At 47.2% G+C, this 13193-nt stretch overlaps 1 protein-coding gene across 3 annotated transcripts; it reads right to left on the bottom strand.

Moving 5' to 3' along the window:
• Window positions 1–976: 976 nt before the first annotated feature.
• On the bottom strand, window positions 977–12391 carry ISL1 (ISL LIM homeobox 1). 3 transcript variants are annotated; one of them, XM_069775834.1, is made up of 7 exons: window positions 11876–12383; window positions 11665–11773; window positions 10614–10803; window positions 7283–7542; window positions 4955–5241; window positions 3353–3520; window positions 977–1130 (listed from the first exon to the last, which is right to left on the bottom strand). In XM_069775834.1, the coding sequence occupies exons 2-7, from the start codon at window positions 11690–11692 to the stop codon at window positions 1014–1016; spliced, it is 1050 nt and encodes a 349-aa protein (XP_069631935.1). In that variant the 5' UTR covers window positions 11693–11773; window positions 11876–12383; the 3' UTR covers window positions 977–1013. The 3 variants fall into 3 exon arrangements, with proteins under 3 accessions (XP_069631935.1, XP_069631936.1, XP_069631934.1); XM_069775835.1 differs by having other exon boundaries at window positions 4955–5238; window positions 11665–12391; XM_069775833.1 differs by having other exon boundaries at window positions 11665–12383.
• Between the last annotated feature and the right edge of the window lie 802 nt (window positions 12392–13193).

The following is a 13193-nucleotide window of genomic DNA, read 5'->3' as shown; positions in this document are numbered from 1 at the left end:
TTTCCTTTTTTTTTTTTACTTTTTTTCTCTTTATTTAGAGAGAAAGAGAAAGAGAAAGAGAAAGAGAAAGAGAAAGAGAAAGAGAAAGAGAAAGAGAGAGAAAAACAGTCGTTTTAACCAATGACTACACACAGCTTTAGGGGAGGGGAAGGTACCAGGACGGACACATTTCAAACACAATCCCGAGACGCTTTGTGGCAAAATAGAGGTATACCTTGTTGCAATGCTTTTATAAACTGGTTTTTAAAGAGGAATTCAAAAACCTATTTTTAATCGCTTCAGACATGATAGACAGTGGATCTCAACCAAACAAAATCAAAACCCCGCTACAGTACATGCTAGAAGAGACCCAGGAAACATCCCCTTGTTAAGAGTCAACTAAAAACAACATTGCAAACCAATGCAGCTCCACCTTCCTGCAATGAATCTTTCAACAATGCAGGGCTAAATCGTCTCTTTCCTGATGATGGAAAACCTACTGGAGCTCCTTTTGGCAAGGCAATCACCAATATAGAAACAGCACCATTCAGATTGGGAGGGACTGGATAGAAAATCCCTCTACCTTGGTTTCTCCCCAAGATGTGCAGTCAAATGAAAAGTTTTTTTTTCTTTTTTTTTGTTTTCTTTTTTTTGTTTTCTTTTTTTTTTTTTTTTTTTGAGATCCATGAGTACAAATCCTTTACGTTTTGAAAACGTCTTTTTGATCCTCCTCTGATCATTGAATAGCGCGGGGTTTGTTGGGGGTTTTTTTGTTGGGTTTTTTTTTTTTCTTTGTAGTATTTATTATAGTAAGATCCCATGATTGTCTTCACAGTGTTGCTACCATATTACCTTGTCTTTTCAAACATGACTCCGTTCTTTTCATGGAGCGGTTCCTTGCTAGGTTCATTACAGGGTTGTGAAATACTTTTTCCCCCTAAATTTCGGAGTCCCAATGTGATCACTTTCCCACTCTCTCCAACAGGGCTGAGGGTAAGGGCAGAAACAACAACAGAAATCTGAATGAATGTTCCTCATGCCTCAATAGGACTGGCTACCATGCTGTTGGGTGTATCTGGCAGCTGAGAGGACATTGATGCTACTTCACTTCCAGTAGAATTGGAACCGGGTCCTCCTTCAGAAAAATTAACCTGAGAGAGAGAGAGAGGGAGGGAGAGAGAGGGAGAGAGAGAAGGAAAAGAAGCGTTGTTAATAACTGTAACAATCAAAGAAAAATAGCAGGCAAAGAACGCAAAAATAAATACACAGGCATGCAGCCGAACGGCCTGATACATCTCCACGGGAGGCTGTGTCACTGTGTTTCTTTGTTTAGCTTCCCCATTGACTTTAAAGGAATATTCTTCAGGCCCTCGGCCAAATCACCAAAAAAAAAGGTTTTAAAAAAAACTTTTTTAAAAAAAGAACTGAAAAATCAAACAAATAAACAAACAAACTTATTAATTAGGCCTTCTTCCCTGTCTTGCAAGAGTGGCAATCCCAACAGGATGTTCTAGTCAATTATTTAAGAGTGCATGTGTTTTTTTGACATGAAACTGCAAGGTTACTTTTTTCCCCTTTTGTGCACATACTAAAATAAACCTGGAAGGAGTACCCAGGAGCAGAAGGCACTTGAAACAAACCATCCTCTTTCATTTGTGATTTGAAGCAAGTGCTATCTCTTTTTAACGAGAGTTGGTTTGATAAAAAAGGTCACACTTCTCCATCCTAATGTGCCCCGCGGCTCCTGTTAGTTTAGGAGCAGCGTCGGGAAAAGGCATGATTTGAAGGGTGGAGCTTTGCTAATCCAAAAGCATTTCTTTGGCACCTATTTAGCTGGCCGATGCTGTGATTAAGGCCCCTTCCAGATTAGAGACGTGCCTTGAACGGTCTATGAACCGTCTGTTCCATCCACAATTCTTTGACTCTTTTCAGTATCAGACATTATGTCCGATATATATCAACATTCATCTGTCTATCTAATGATCTATCTACTTATATGCACGTGTGTATTTGAGCTATCCATTTTCCATTCTGCCTCTTTTTTTTTTCTTTTTTTTTTTTTTTTTAAACTACTCCATACAAAAACTCACTGCATCAAAGGTTTTTAAAGTCTCCTGTTCTGTTAAGGCACAATAAGTGAGGCAGCCGAAGGAGATCAATTTTTCTTGTGTCTGCTTGACAGCTTGATTAAAGCAGGAAAACCGGTGGTTGCTCTAGAGGTAAGATGATGCAAACAGCCCTGCTGCTGTGCTGCAGCTTCCTGAGCAAGCACAGTGTGCCAGGGGAGGGAAGCACACTGCAGCCTGCCACTGGGCAAAAGAAAATTGATCCTGCAAGAGAGTGTGATACTAAACTGAAGAGGTCTGAAAACAATTCTAGACATGGCTACAAACCTTTGTCATCCATCACTTCATGTTGAAAAAAAGGCCCAACAGATTAAAAAAGGTTCTATATGTTAATTTTTCATCATTAAGTATTATTCTGAATCACTGAAAAACCATATGCAACGTACCTTATTATTTTAAAGATCTGGTTTTAAGACACTTAGGCCAGGAAATTGAGTTAAGGCTGAACTGTAAGGCTGAACTTCTGTTGGGCCTAAGTGTTGTAGATTATATGGTCCCATATGAGCTGCCAAATGATGTAGGCATAAGGAAGTGAGTTAAGAACAGAATTTATTCCAAAAGGTCTGTTTTCTTTTGGCTTAAGGCAGTTCACTATATTGTTTGAATTTTTCACATGAATACATACTAACAATTCCCTTTCCAAAGAACAACATTTAATCTAAGCTATATATATATGTATTTGTGTGTATATATGTATATAGAGATATATAAAGCTGTATCTAGTGGTACATGCTTAAAAAAAGGACTTCAAAAATTTAGTTAAGCTATTCATGTTTGTGTGACAAAAAAAGGGTACAGGCTGACATTACAATCATATATTTAAAATCCACCTTATAGCATAAAGGCAAAATTGGCCCGAAGGAGGGAGGGACAAATTTTAGAAACTGCTTTCACAAATGTACATACAAATAAATGACATGTGAAGAATGTTTTAGTTCTCTGGATAGAGCTGTTTTCAGGAGTGTGCCAGTTGAGTTAGTCTCAGACAAGTGTCGGGCCTTATCCAGCTCCCACGCAACTCGACAAGAGCACCACTGTGCACTAAGGTAGATTTTGCACCAAACCCTATTAAATCAATTCAGTTCGCCGCATTTAGAGAGTGCCATCATGCCCACCTTGCACTTTCAGGAAAGCCCGGCCAGTCTGGATTGCTCATCTCTCTGAGGGCATCCGGCACGTTTAGAGAATCCCCCATTGCTCTGCCCCGGGGACAGGCTGGCTTGCTCCGGCTGGGAACCGACACTTACTAGTTGCTGAAAAGCAGGTTGGTCTATGTCACTCTGCAATGCGAAGTCACTCAGTACTTTCCAGGGCGGCTGGTAACTCTGCACCTCCACCGGGTTCGCCTGTAAACCGCCGTCGTGTCTCTCCGGACTAGCAGCCACCATCGGAGTTCCTGTCATCCCTTGGATATTCTGTAAACAGCCCAGCAAAAGATGTTAATGAGCTTGGTTAACTTTATTGTATATAAGCGCTGAGTCAATAAACTGCTTTCTATCTTATCTATACAGTCGCTTGTATTTGCTTTGTTAATCTGCTGTGAATGTCTTACTCTATTCTACTCTAGGTCAGCCTATTTCTACCCGCTGCATTTATCACGGTGGAAGTTTACTTTCTTTCCCTTTAATCCTCCTATTTCTCTTAAGGCATACCCCCTCCGCCCCCCCAAGCTTTCTTAAACACCAGCACTCTGTATCTTGGCTGCCGATGCGCGGCTCGGCACAAGAAACGGTTAATCATGTTCCCTTTCTATTTCGCATCGGAGCTGTTTTTGTTCTGCGTGACCTTAACTGGATCGTATATCCACTGCACGACAAACCTGGGGTACGTCAGTACCGTGCTCTTTGAAAAAAAAAAAAAAAAAAAAAAAAAGAAGAAGGAAACCCCAGCCCTCCCAGTACGGCCTGTGGTGCAGGCACTGTGTACAAAATAACTCCAAGCCTCGACGAATAGATTGTTCAGGCGAGTTAATAACATCGTGTTTTATTGCATTCCAACAGGGTAAAATGAAACTCCTTAAATTCCACTTAACTAGGCAGCCTTATGAATTAATAGTCATTCTCAGGTCAGTCAATATACACAGGGAGAATAACAGACTCTTCTTCAAGTGGACTAACAAGAACAGGAAAAAAAAAAAAAAGTTGGCTTAAAATGGAGACAGCCAGTTTGCTTCTGCTGAACCGAGCTTTCTGCTTGTTTGCATCACACGTGCATACGCCCGCAGACAAAACCTCAATATATTTCTGTGCGAGAACTATATATATATATGTATATTAAGTAACCTGTAAACACGATGCTAATTCCATAAACTTTGCATTGCATTTGTCTTTTTCTACAGTGAGTGCACCGACAAACACACACATACACATTGTAGTTTATAAAGTGCTAAGAAAATACATCAAATATCCCTTTTACTCATGGGTTTTACTTCTGGGTTTACTCCTGTGTAAAACCATTGAAGAGAGTGGAAGTGGCATTTTCCCCTTCAAGGACTCCTTTGCATTTGAAATATAAATATTACACAAGGCTGGGCTTATTAGACCCCATAAACTCTGCAGGTTGCAATTCATGCTGCAGAGAAATTAGTCTAATCCACTGCGTATCCTCAGCCCCGCAAAAAGACGTGTTCCCTTGAGCAGCCTATATCGGCTTCTCGCTGTGGTCTGTTTTAATTGCACTGACAGCAGAAACGAGTAGTAGTTAAATGGTATAATTTTCTTTGTTTTAAGGGAGCTCCCACAAAATCAAAAGCTTCAAACCGTCCCCAGAGGCTGGCCGGGCTGGACATAGCCCAGGCGTTTCTCCCTGGGAAGGAAGGCAGCACACGGTCAGAGGCTGAAGCCACTTACAGTTTTGTCATTGGGTTGCTGCTGCTGAAGTTGCTTCATCATAATGCTCCTTTTTTTGTCCTTGCACCGCTTGTTTTGAAACCAAACCCTGATGACCCTCGGGCTGAGGCCAGTCATTTCTACCAGTTGCTCTTTCATGAGGGCGTCAGGTCTGGGGTTGGCAGCGTAACAGGTCCTCAAGGTGTGAAGCTGTTTTTCATTAAGGACAGTCCGGACTCGGGTGGTCTTCTCGGGCTGCTTGTGGACGTGGGGTCGCAGAGCTGGCTGTCTGGCAGAGATAGGTTCTGCTGTAAGGGAAGGGGAAGGGAGGAACAGGGTCCCCATGAGTAGGAAGCAGGGAGTCTGCAGAGGCTATGAATCTAAACTGGTGGGACAGGGGAAGGCGGGGGGGGGGGGGCGGGTGATGAACCCTCTTTCAAAGGCCATTCAAGCAGTCAGATCTATCGGAGCTCCTGCAGCCTCCTCTGCTTTATGCGCTGGTGGAGTGACAGGACTGACATTTCTGACTCCACAGATAATTAATTTGCAAAAACAAACCACCCCCCTAAAACCCTTAATGACAGGAGCTTGAACCTGCGTGAGACTTGACAGGGGAGGGAGAGTTCGCTAAGGTGTGCGTGCGCCAGGAAAGGAGGGGGAAGGTTTTAAGTATTTATTTCCTGACAAATCACCAAAACAGAGTTTTGGCCCGAAAATTAATGAAAGAATACTTCTTAAATTAATCATAATTTGGGTCTGCTTCTTGTATACTGAATCTAGCTCAGTTTAGCCAGAGGCCACGATAACGTGCAACAGCTCTCGGCAGTTTGATGTTTACAAATTAAAACAAAACAAGCCAAATCCTCTGCACCGTGACCGTGGAGGAAAACCCCATGAGAGCCCCTTATCCCAGAACTCGGAACACGGGGGTGTATCTTAGAAAGCGGAGGTGCTAGGTGAATTTGTGTCGACTTTTGATGAATACTTAAAAAATATGAATGTTTCCCCATTTTTTTTAAAGGGGAACAAGCTTAGCAACTCGTGGAAACCGCCAAGAAATGCAAACCTATGGGTAGCGTCACATCAAGAGCTAAAAGTATTCGTGTGATTCTGCTATTCTTCTGTGTATTGTGTAGCTGTAGCTATCTAGATGTAATTTGACCTAGTCAAGGGAAAAATAAAAACACTTTTTTTTTTTTTTTGCTAAAACTCTGGTTAGCTAAGAAGTGCTTGCTTTTGTACAGTCAGGTCCCGACTTTTCTGGTTATAACAATAAATCAGCAAATGCGATGAAGACAATAGGAAGGCTTCAAATCTGTAGCAGTATTGTACCTGCCGACACAATATGTCTTTCGGAGACATGCACAAACACGCTATAGGGAGCAGGCACAATCTCTCTAAAATTCTGCCGTGATCAGCTACGGGATTATTTCTCCCTATTTACAGATTTGTCACCTGAAAGCAGCTCAGAAGCAGGAAACGGTCCCGTTTGAACACAGCTATGTTTGTAAACAGCCTTTTGAGTTACAGTTACCTGCACAGCAATAACGCCGGCCAACCTCGCATTGCCCAGCCTAGTTTGCCCCAGAGACGTGCCCCTTCCTAGACCCAAGCGCCTCCGAGTATCTGATGTACCCGTCGAGAACTAAAAGTGTAAGTAAAGGGGTAAGGCGGGGCGACTCTGAAGTTGCAATGCTGAGTTTTAAGGTGAAATTCTCGTCGAATCACATAAAACGTTTCAAGAAGGCAGAGTCACTTTAAAAGGCAATTACCGAAGATTAGCTTGTTGACAGTTTTAAATTACAGCCTAAGTGCTCGCCTGTAGTTATGAAGTCTATCTCTTTTCGGCCCCCGCTTCCACCAGCGCTTAGAAGAGCCGTTCCACGTGCTCGGGAGGCAGAGGGGTCTGCGCTCCCCGCAGCGGCTCTTCTTCCCTCCCTTCCCTTCCCTTCCCTCCCCGACCCGGGCTCCCGCCTGTCCGGGGCTCGGCCCGGGGGGTGACTCCCGCGCCCGGTGCGCGGCCGGAGCAGGAGGGGCGCGGGCCGGCGGGGGTGCGGCCCCCTCCGCGGGTGTCTCCGCCTCACGCGTACCGCGTACGCGGGCCTTCCCGGCGGCAGGGGGCCGGCGGCGGCCCCGGGCGTGGGGCGCGCCGCCGCCTCTCCGCGGGGCGCGCACGCTCGGGGACGCCTTTGCTCGGGGGCGCGGGACGCCGCTGCAAGCGGCCGGGTGTCCCGTCCGTCCCCCGCCACCCACCACCACCACCACCACCCCCCCCACCCCCCTCGCCTGGCGCCGGGCCGGGCGGTGCCAAACCCCGCGGGCTTCCGAGGCGCCGGGTGCGGGCGGTACCTGCCATCTGCAGCGGCCGGGCGGGGTGCAGGGGGCTGAGGGGGTCCCCGGCGCCCAGGCTGGCCCGCTCCACCACGTCGTGGTCCGCCCGGCAGAAGAGGCCGTCCTCCCGCAGCGCGAATTCATCGCCGGGGATGAGCTGGCGGCTGCAGGCCACGCAGCGGAAACACTCGATGTGGTACACCTTGGCGCGGGCGCGCATCACGAAGTCATTCTTGCTGAAGCCGATGCTGCACTTGGCGCACTTGATGCCGTATAACCTGAGCAGGGCCCAGCCCAGAAAGAAGGGGAAGGGAGGGAAGGAGGGAGAGCACGGGAAGGGGGAGGGCAAGGAAGTGGCGGGGGGGGGGAGGAAGGGGAAAAAGAAAGAGAGAGGTTTTCACTCCCGCTCGTGGGCAGCCCCGTGGCCCCGCGTAGACGCGGCACACGCAGTCCACTACTTAAACAAGCCTTGAAAACACAGGAGCCAGGAGAGGAAAGGAGCAAAACGGATTCGTTCGGTGTCGGTGCCTTGATACCCACGCCGTCAAAGTCGGTGGGGACCCGGACACACCGGTGGGCAAGGAGAGGCGGGAGGGAAGGGGCGGCGGAGGTGGAAGGAGAAACAAAAAACCGACCCCCTTCCTTCCCGAGGAGATGCCGACCTCTCTCCCTCCGGCCCCTGCGCCCGGGCTGCAGCCAGCGAGGGGCCGCCCCTGCCCTCTGCCTCCCTCCTCACGGCGGGGGGACCTGACCTCGCCTGGCCCGGGGCTGGCCCGGACCGCCCGGGTACACCGGGGAAGGGCGAGGCTGGCGGAGCTGCCATCCGCTCATCACGCACAAACATGCCAGCCTCACCAAATGGTGTTATTTTTGCGAGGAACCCACTCAGGACTTCTGCCGCTTAATGCGTGCCCGGCCTGCCGGCAGCTTCGCCCCTGGGACGCGGCAGGGGTGGCTCTGCCAGCGGCCGCGGGTCTTCCCCTTTTCCCCTCTCACCAGGTTCATTTTATACAATATAGGCATACATACACCCCCCCCCCCCTTACATATATACACACTCACATCTATAGCAGTGTGACTCTCCTCCCCCGCCGCCTGCTACACGGCATTTTGGGTGCTTTGGCTCTGCAGCCTGCCCCCACCTCAGCCTCACTGCCTCGTCTCCTCTCCTGCTGATGCTCCCACCTTGAGCCGGGGCTCAAGCCCCCCGGCAGGAGTGAAAGGGCAACTGCCCGCTGATAGCCCCACACGGCAAATAATGGGTTTCTGGAGTAGGTGGCGGGTTCCTCCTCTCCCGTGGAAGAGAGGGGGACAGTTCACCCATCAGTAGATGAAGGTGAGAAAATGCTCCAACTCGGGTGTCTACAACTGAGCAGCCTCTCTGCTCCCACCGAGTGCTCCTTAGCCAGCCTCCTCGGTATTAAGTAAAATTAACATCCTCCCGCAAATGTGAGGATAGGCGCACATATGCAGGCACGCCGTCCGCAGAACTGTAAAAGCTGATCCTAAGACTGAGCTAATATTCATCCCCATACATTTCTTCACCAGTACACTTCCTTAGGGATACAGTCTGCAATGTATGCTTGTGGGTAGAGATGTTTATTTACACACATCTTTTGCTGCTATATATATTAGGACACCTATAGAGGTGTGCTTATTCTATATTCAGAGCTACATATTTCCGAATTTGAAGGTTTTGAGAACAAAAATACCCCAAACAGCTAAACGGCAAAAGAACAGAGCCATCGCAAAGTGTATGAATTAATAGGTAGAAAACTTGGGGCTGGGGGGGTGGGGGGAAGGTGTTGCCAAAACGTCTGACAATTATAGATTGGCTCACGGTCTAATTTAAAGTCGACTTACACATAGTACATCTTACTTTTAAAACTGTAGCAAATGCAAGGTATTGCGTATTAACTTTAAAGAGCTGCATTTTTTTGTTTGTTTGTTTAAATTTCGACGGCTGAGTTCTAGCAGGAGGTAAGTGAGCCCATCTCAGTGCAAACATTTTCCTTTACTTTGAAATTAGTGAAGGGACAACATTTGAAAGCACGGCTCCAAAGTGCGTTTAAAAGTAAAGAAAGGGGAAAAAAACCCGCCACCAACCACCCCCACAAAAAAACCCCAAACCCCCCAAAAAGAGTGGGCTGGTTTTTGCCATGGTAAAACTTTGAGAATAATCTCACAACGTGGCTGGAAAGAATGTTCTGTTTATGGATTGTGCACTGGAGAAGGAAAGACTCAAGTGCTTTATTTCAATTCAGAATTACAAAGAAACTAGAAAAGCTATCTCAGGTGGCTAGGTAGGTACTTGCTTCCAAAACTTTCAGAAAAAAAAAAAAAAAATTGTCCATGCCTCAGCGTCATACAAAGTTCTGGTTTGGCAAACCCAGTAGGCGACACTGAAACTGATCAACATGACCCAGGAGCACAAATAATAAACACACTCAAAATTCCTGGTTTGGTTTCTCTGTAGTGTAAGGATTGGCAACTCTCACATTTTATCAGTTACCAGATTTTAATGTGAGGAAGGAAGCGGTTCCACTATCTAAATATACCCAATTGTTCGCGAACAGATGATGGGCAATTTGATCTGCTCTGTCTAATTCATCAGTACAGATAAGATAAGAAAGAAAAGGCAGTCAGATATCACCAAAGGGGTTAATATTTAAAAAGATTAAATGTCAGTTATTTTAGCGAAGAAACATTTCTGTCTAGGTTTTAACCTCTCTATAAAAGGATCCTTCATTTTGAAGGAAACGTCGGTTCTGTTTTTGTTTTTTCTTTGGCTTTTTTGTTTTTGATAGGCCTAGTTTAAATAGTTGGTTCTGTTGTTGGTTATCCCCCCCCCCCCCCCCCGTGTATTTATTTTTACGGCATACATGCTTGAAGTGTATTTACGGCATACATACATTCTTACGAATGCCATTATGCCTTTACAAACACACAGAGAGGTGCGTTTCTCAGATTCTGTTAAAAAGCGATCAGTTCCGTGTTACTCATAATACCTACACTATTGAAAATATTCTCCATTACGTACAATTTCCCGCTCTGTTAGAATCACAGAATGCATTGTGAAAGTCCTCAGGAGGGTCCCACACAGTCGCTAGCTGTTCCCAAACGTAGTTTTGTTTGTACAGAAATTTGCATTTGAATCTGTGGAATAAAAAACTTGACGCCTCTAACTTTTTTCCTTGCCTGTCTATCTACAGGAGAATCACTTTAAAACATACCAATTGTCTTTTCACCCTCTTTCTCACCATTTTTCCTGTTCCTGCCTCTGTCAGATTTATAAAGTTAAAAAAAAAAACCAAACTCAAAGAAGAATTAAACAACGTAAATGGCGTACCTGATATAATCTCTTTTACAGTAGGTTTTGCCATCCCTAACAAAGCACGTACAGGTCTCGTCCAAATACTGATTACACTCTGCACACTTCAAACACGCCGCATGCCATTCCAAATCCGGAGAAACCCTCAGAATATACTGATCGTGAATTTGATTGCCGCAACCAACACATAGGGAAATCAGGCGTTTTTCTGAAATGAAAATAAATACATGATTGACTAACCGTTTAGTCTCCTACAGAGATAAACACACTTTTAGTGTCGTTCCCTTATAGGGTGTACTCTGGGAGTGTTGTTGGTTTGGTTTTTGGTTTTTTTTTGTTTGTTTGTTTTTGTTTTTTTTTTTTTTAATAGAGTATTACACCTTTGGATGGTAATTGAAGCATGCCATCAAAACCTTGCCTCTTTTAGAAAGGAGGCGGAACATAAATTAAAATGCAGACGTGAACAGTCTTCGGGGTGAAGGTCCTCATTTCGCAAGCCTTGCACGGAATCAAAACTCCAAACTCCCTCGTTGTTTTATTTTTATTTTATTGTTTGCTTGCTTGGATTCCTTGTCTTACGGGGAGAGCCCCTGTATGTTTGATTTCATTTTTCAAGAGGCTCTGACTGGAAAAGATGAATGCGTGGCTAGGTGCGCTTCCCATTCAGCCCTTTGCCACAGAACAGGGGACTCGAGGCTACTAGCAAGAACAAGCATCATTACGATTGTCACTTGCTCTCTTTTGCAAGTCTAATGCTAATTCCCCTAGACGGACTAGGTGCTGGGCAGTGAGACAGCCTCACCGCAATCTAGCACGAGGAGCATTTAAGGCTCCGTGGTTGGAGATCCCATTAAAATCCTGCCTGCTCCCCAAACTTTAACAGAGAGCAGGACCCCAGGCTATTAACGTGCAAGGCTACGAGGTTAAAACACAGCAAGCATGCAGGCATGGCAATAAAGGCACCTTCTCTACCATTCAAATGAAGTTCAGCTCTTTAGCAGTTCGCCTGTCTGAGACGATTACAATAGACAGCACATTTATTCCAACAACGGTAAAAATTCCGCCTTACTTTTTGGTGGGTCTCCCATGTCTCCCATATCTGTAAGAGGGTGTAATGTCCACAGTGAAATGGTGTACGGTTTCGTTTTAAGACCCCAAAGTAGGTTTGAGAGCTGTCGCTAAAAATAAAAATAAAAATAAATAAAAAAAGTAGTAACAACAACAACAACAAAAAGACTCGAAATGGAAAAAAAAAAAAAAAAGGCAAAACAAAACACCACCGGCGTGGGAGGTACTGTCAGGGCTGCGGAAAGAGAGAAGGGGGCGCGCAGCGAGGCGCGGTGCGGGGCGCGGCGCCGGGGTCCGGCCGCGCGGTGCGGTGCGGGAGCGGTGCGGGAGCGGTGCGGGAACGGCGCGGCGCGGTGCGGTGCGGTGCAGTGCGGTGCGGCGGCGGTGCCGAACTGGGCGCTGGCGGCTCGGGCACTCGCCTCGCCCTTATCTCTTACTCAAACTTCTCTGCTCCAACTCAGCCCGCTCGCCATTGGCCTGACGTCATGCGCGGGGACGTCACGCCTGCGGGGCGCCCATTGGCTGCCGGCGGCGCGGCGCAGCTGTTCTGATTATCATATTTCAGCGTCTGGCGGCGCGGCGGCCCCGGCTCGGGCTCTCGGAGGCAACTTTTCCTCGCTCCTCATTTGTATTTGCCTTTATACTTTCTTCTTGTCGCTCTCCTCCATCCCCGCCGCTTATCTCCCGTCACACCTTTCATTTTCCTTCCCGGCCCCACTCGGGCTCCTGCACCCCTTCCCCCTCTCGGGCTTGCCATGCCATATTTACAATGTGTTTTGTGGTTTGTTTTTTTGGGTTTTTTTTTTTTGGGGGGGGGGGCCTGGTGTTAATCCAATTATTTCCTTTCCGAGAGTTTATCTTTCCTAGGCGGGAGCCACTGCTCGGGTTTGCCCAGACGGAGCTGCCCTGAGCGGGGAGGGCAGGCAGGCTGGGCATCGCCCCAGCCACGAGGTGGGACTGTTTATGTTTTTCCCCCAGCCTCCTTCGCTCTTAAAATCGTGGATAAAATCTTCATATATTTCTGTTAAACACAAGACTGAAGAAGGTACAAATGTTTGCCTTAAATTGTCTTGCAACACTCCCCCCCCATTCTATTTATGTTTTCCCATCCCCTTTAGATCCTCCCCCCCCCCCCCCCCCGAATCTGTAAGTAGAAATGCATCCTGTGTTTAGATGGTTTCGTAGGTTGGCCGGGAATGGAGATTCGCGGAGAAAAGCGAAGAACTTCTGCCCTTCCCCGTGAAGAATCCCTTACAATTCCTATTAAATTGGAAAAACAAAAACAAAACCAAAAAACCCCTAAAAAAACCCAGAGGGAGACGGCGCGGACTCTGCCGTTTGCGCGGTTCTGCGGCGCGGCTCCCTGGAGGCGATGTGGGAAGCCCGGACCCGAGAGCCGGGGGCGGTGCAGTGCGGTGCGGTACCCGCGGCTCCGGCCGCGCACCCACGCACGGCACCGCGCAGCCCGCCCCGCCGGGCACCGACCCCCGCGGGGCTGCGGGCTCCAGCGGGCGGTTATCTGAAAGCTTC

This window comes from Haliaeetus albicilla, chromosome Z (genome assembly GCF_947461875.1).
Source record: "Haliaeetus albicilla chromosome Z, bHalAlb1.1, whole genome shotgun sequence".
Lineage (NCBI taxonomy): Eukaryota > Metazoa > Chordata > Aves > Accipitriformes > Accipitridae > Haliaeetus > Haliaeetus albicilla.
This window is presented reverse-complemented; position numbering and strand designations above follow the sequence as displayed.

What these genes read in the sequence shown, in the direction of transcription:
- ISL1 (XM_069775833.1), bottom strand. Translation starts at nt 11,692, where the DNA reads ATGGGAGACATGGGAGACCCACCAAAAA. An exon ending in CATGGGAGACCCACCAAAAA is followed by an intron (nt 10,804 to 11,664) that starts GTAAGGCGGAAT and finishes TTTTCATTTCAG; the next exon opens with AAAAACGCCTGATTTCCCTA. An exon ending in AACCTGCTTTTCAGCAACTA is followed by an intron (nt 1,131 to 3,352) that starts GTAAGTGTCGGT and finishes TCTCTCTCTCAG; the next exon opens with GTTAATTTTTCTGAAGGAGG.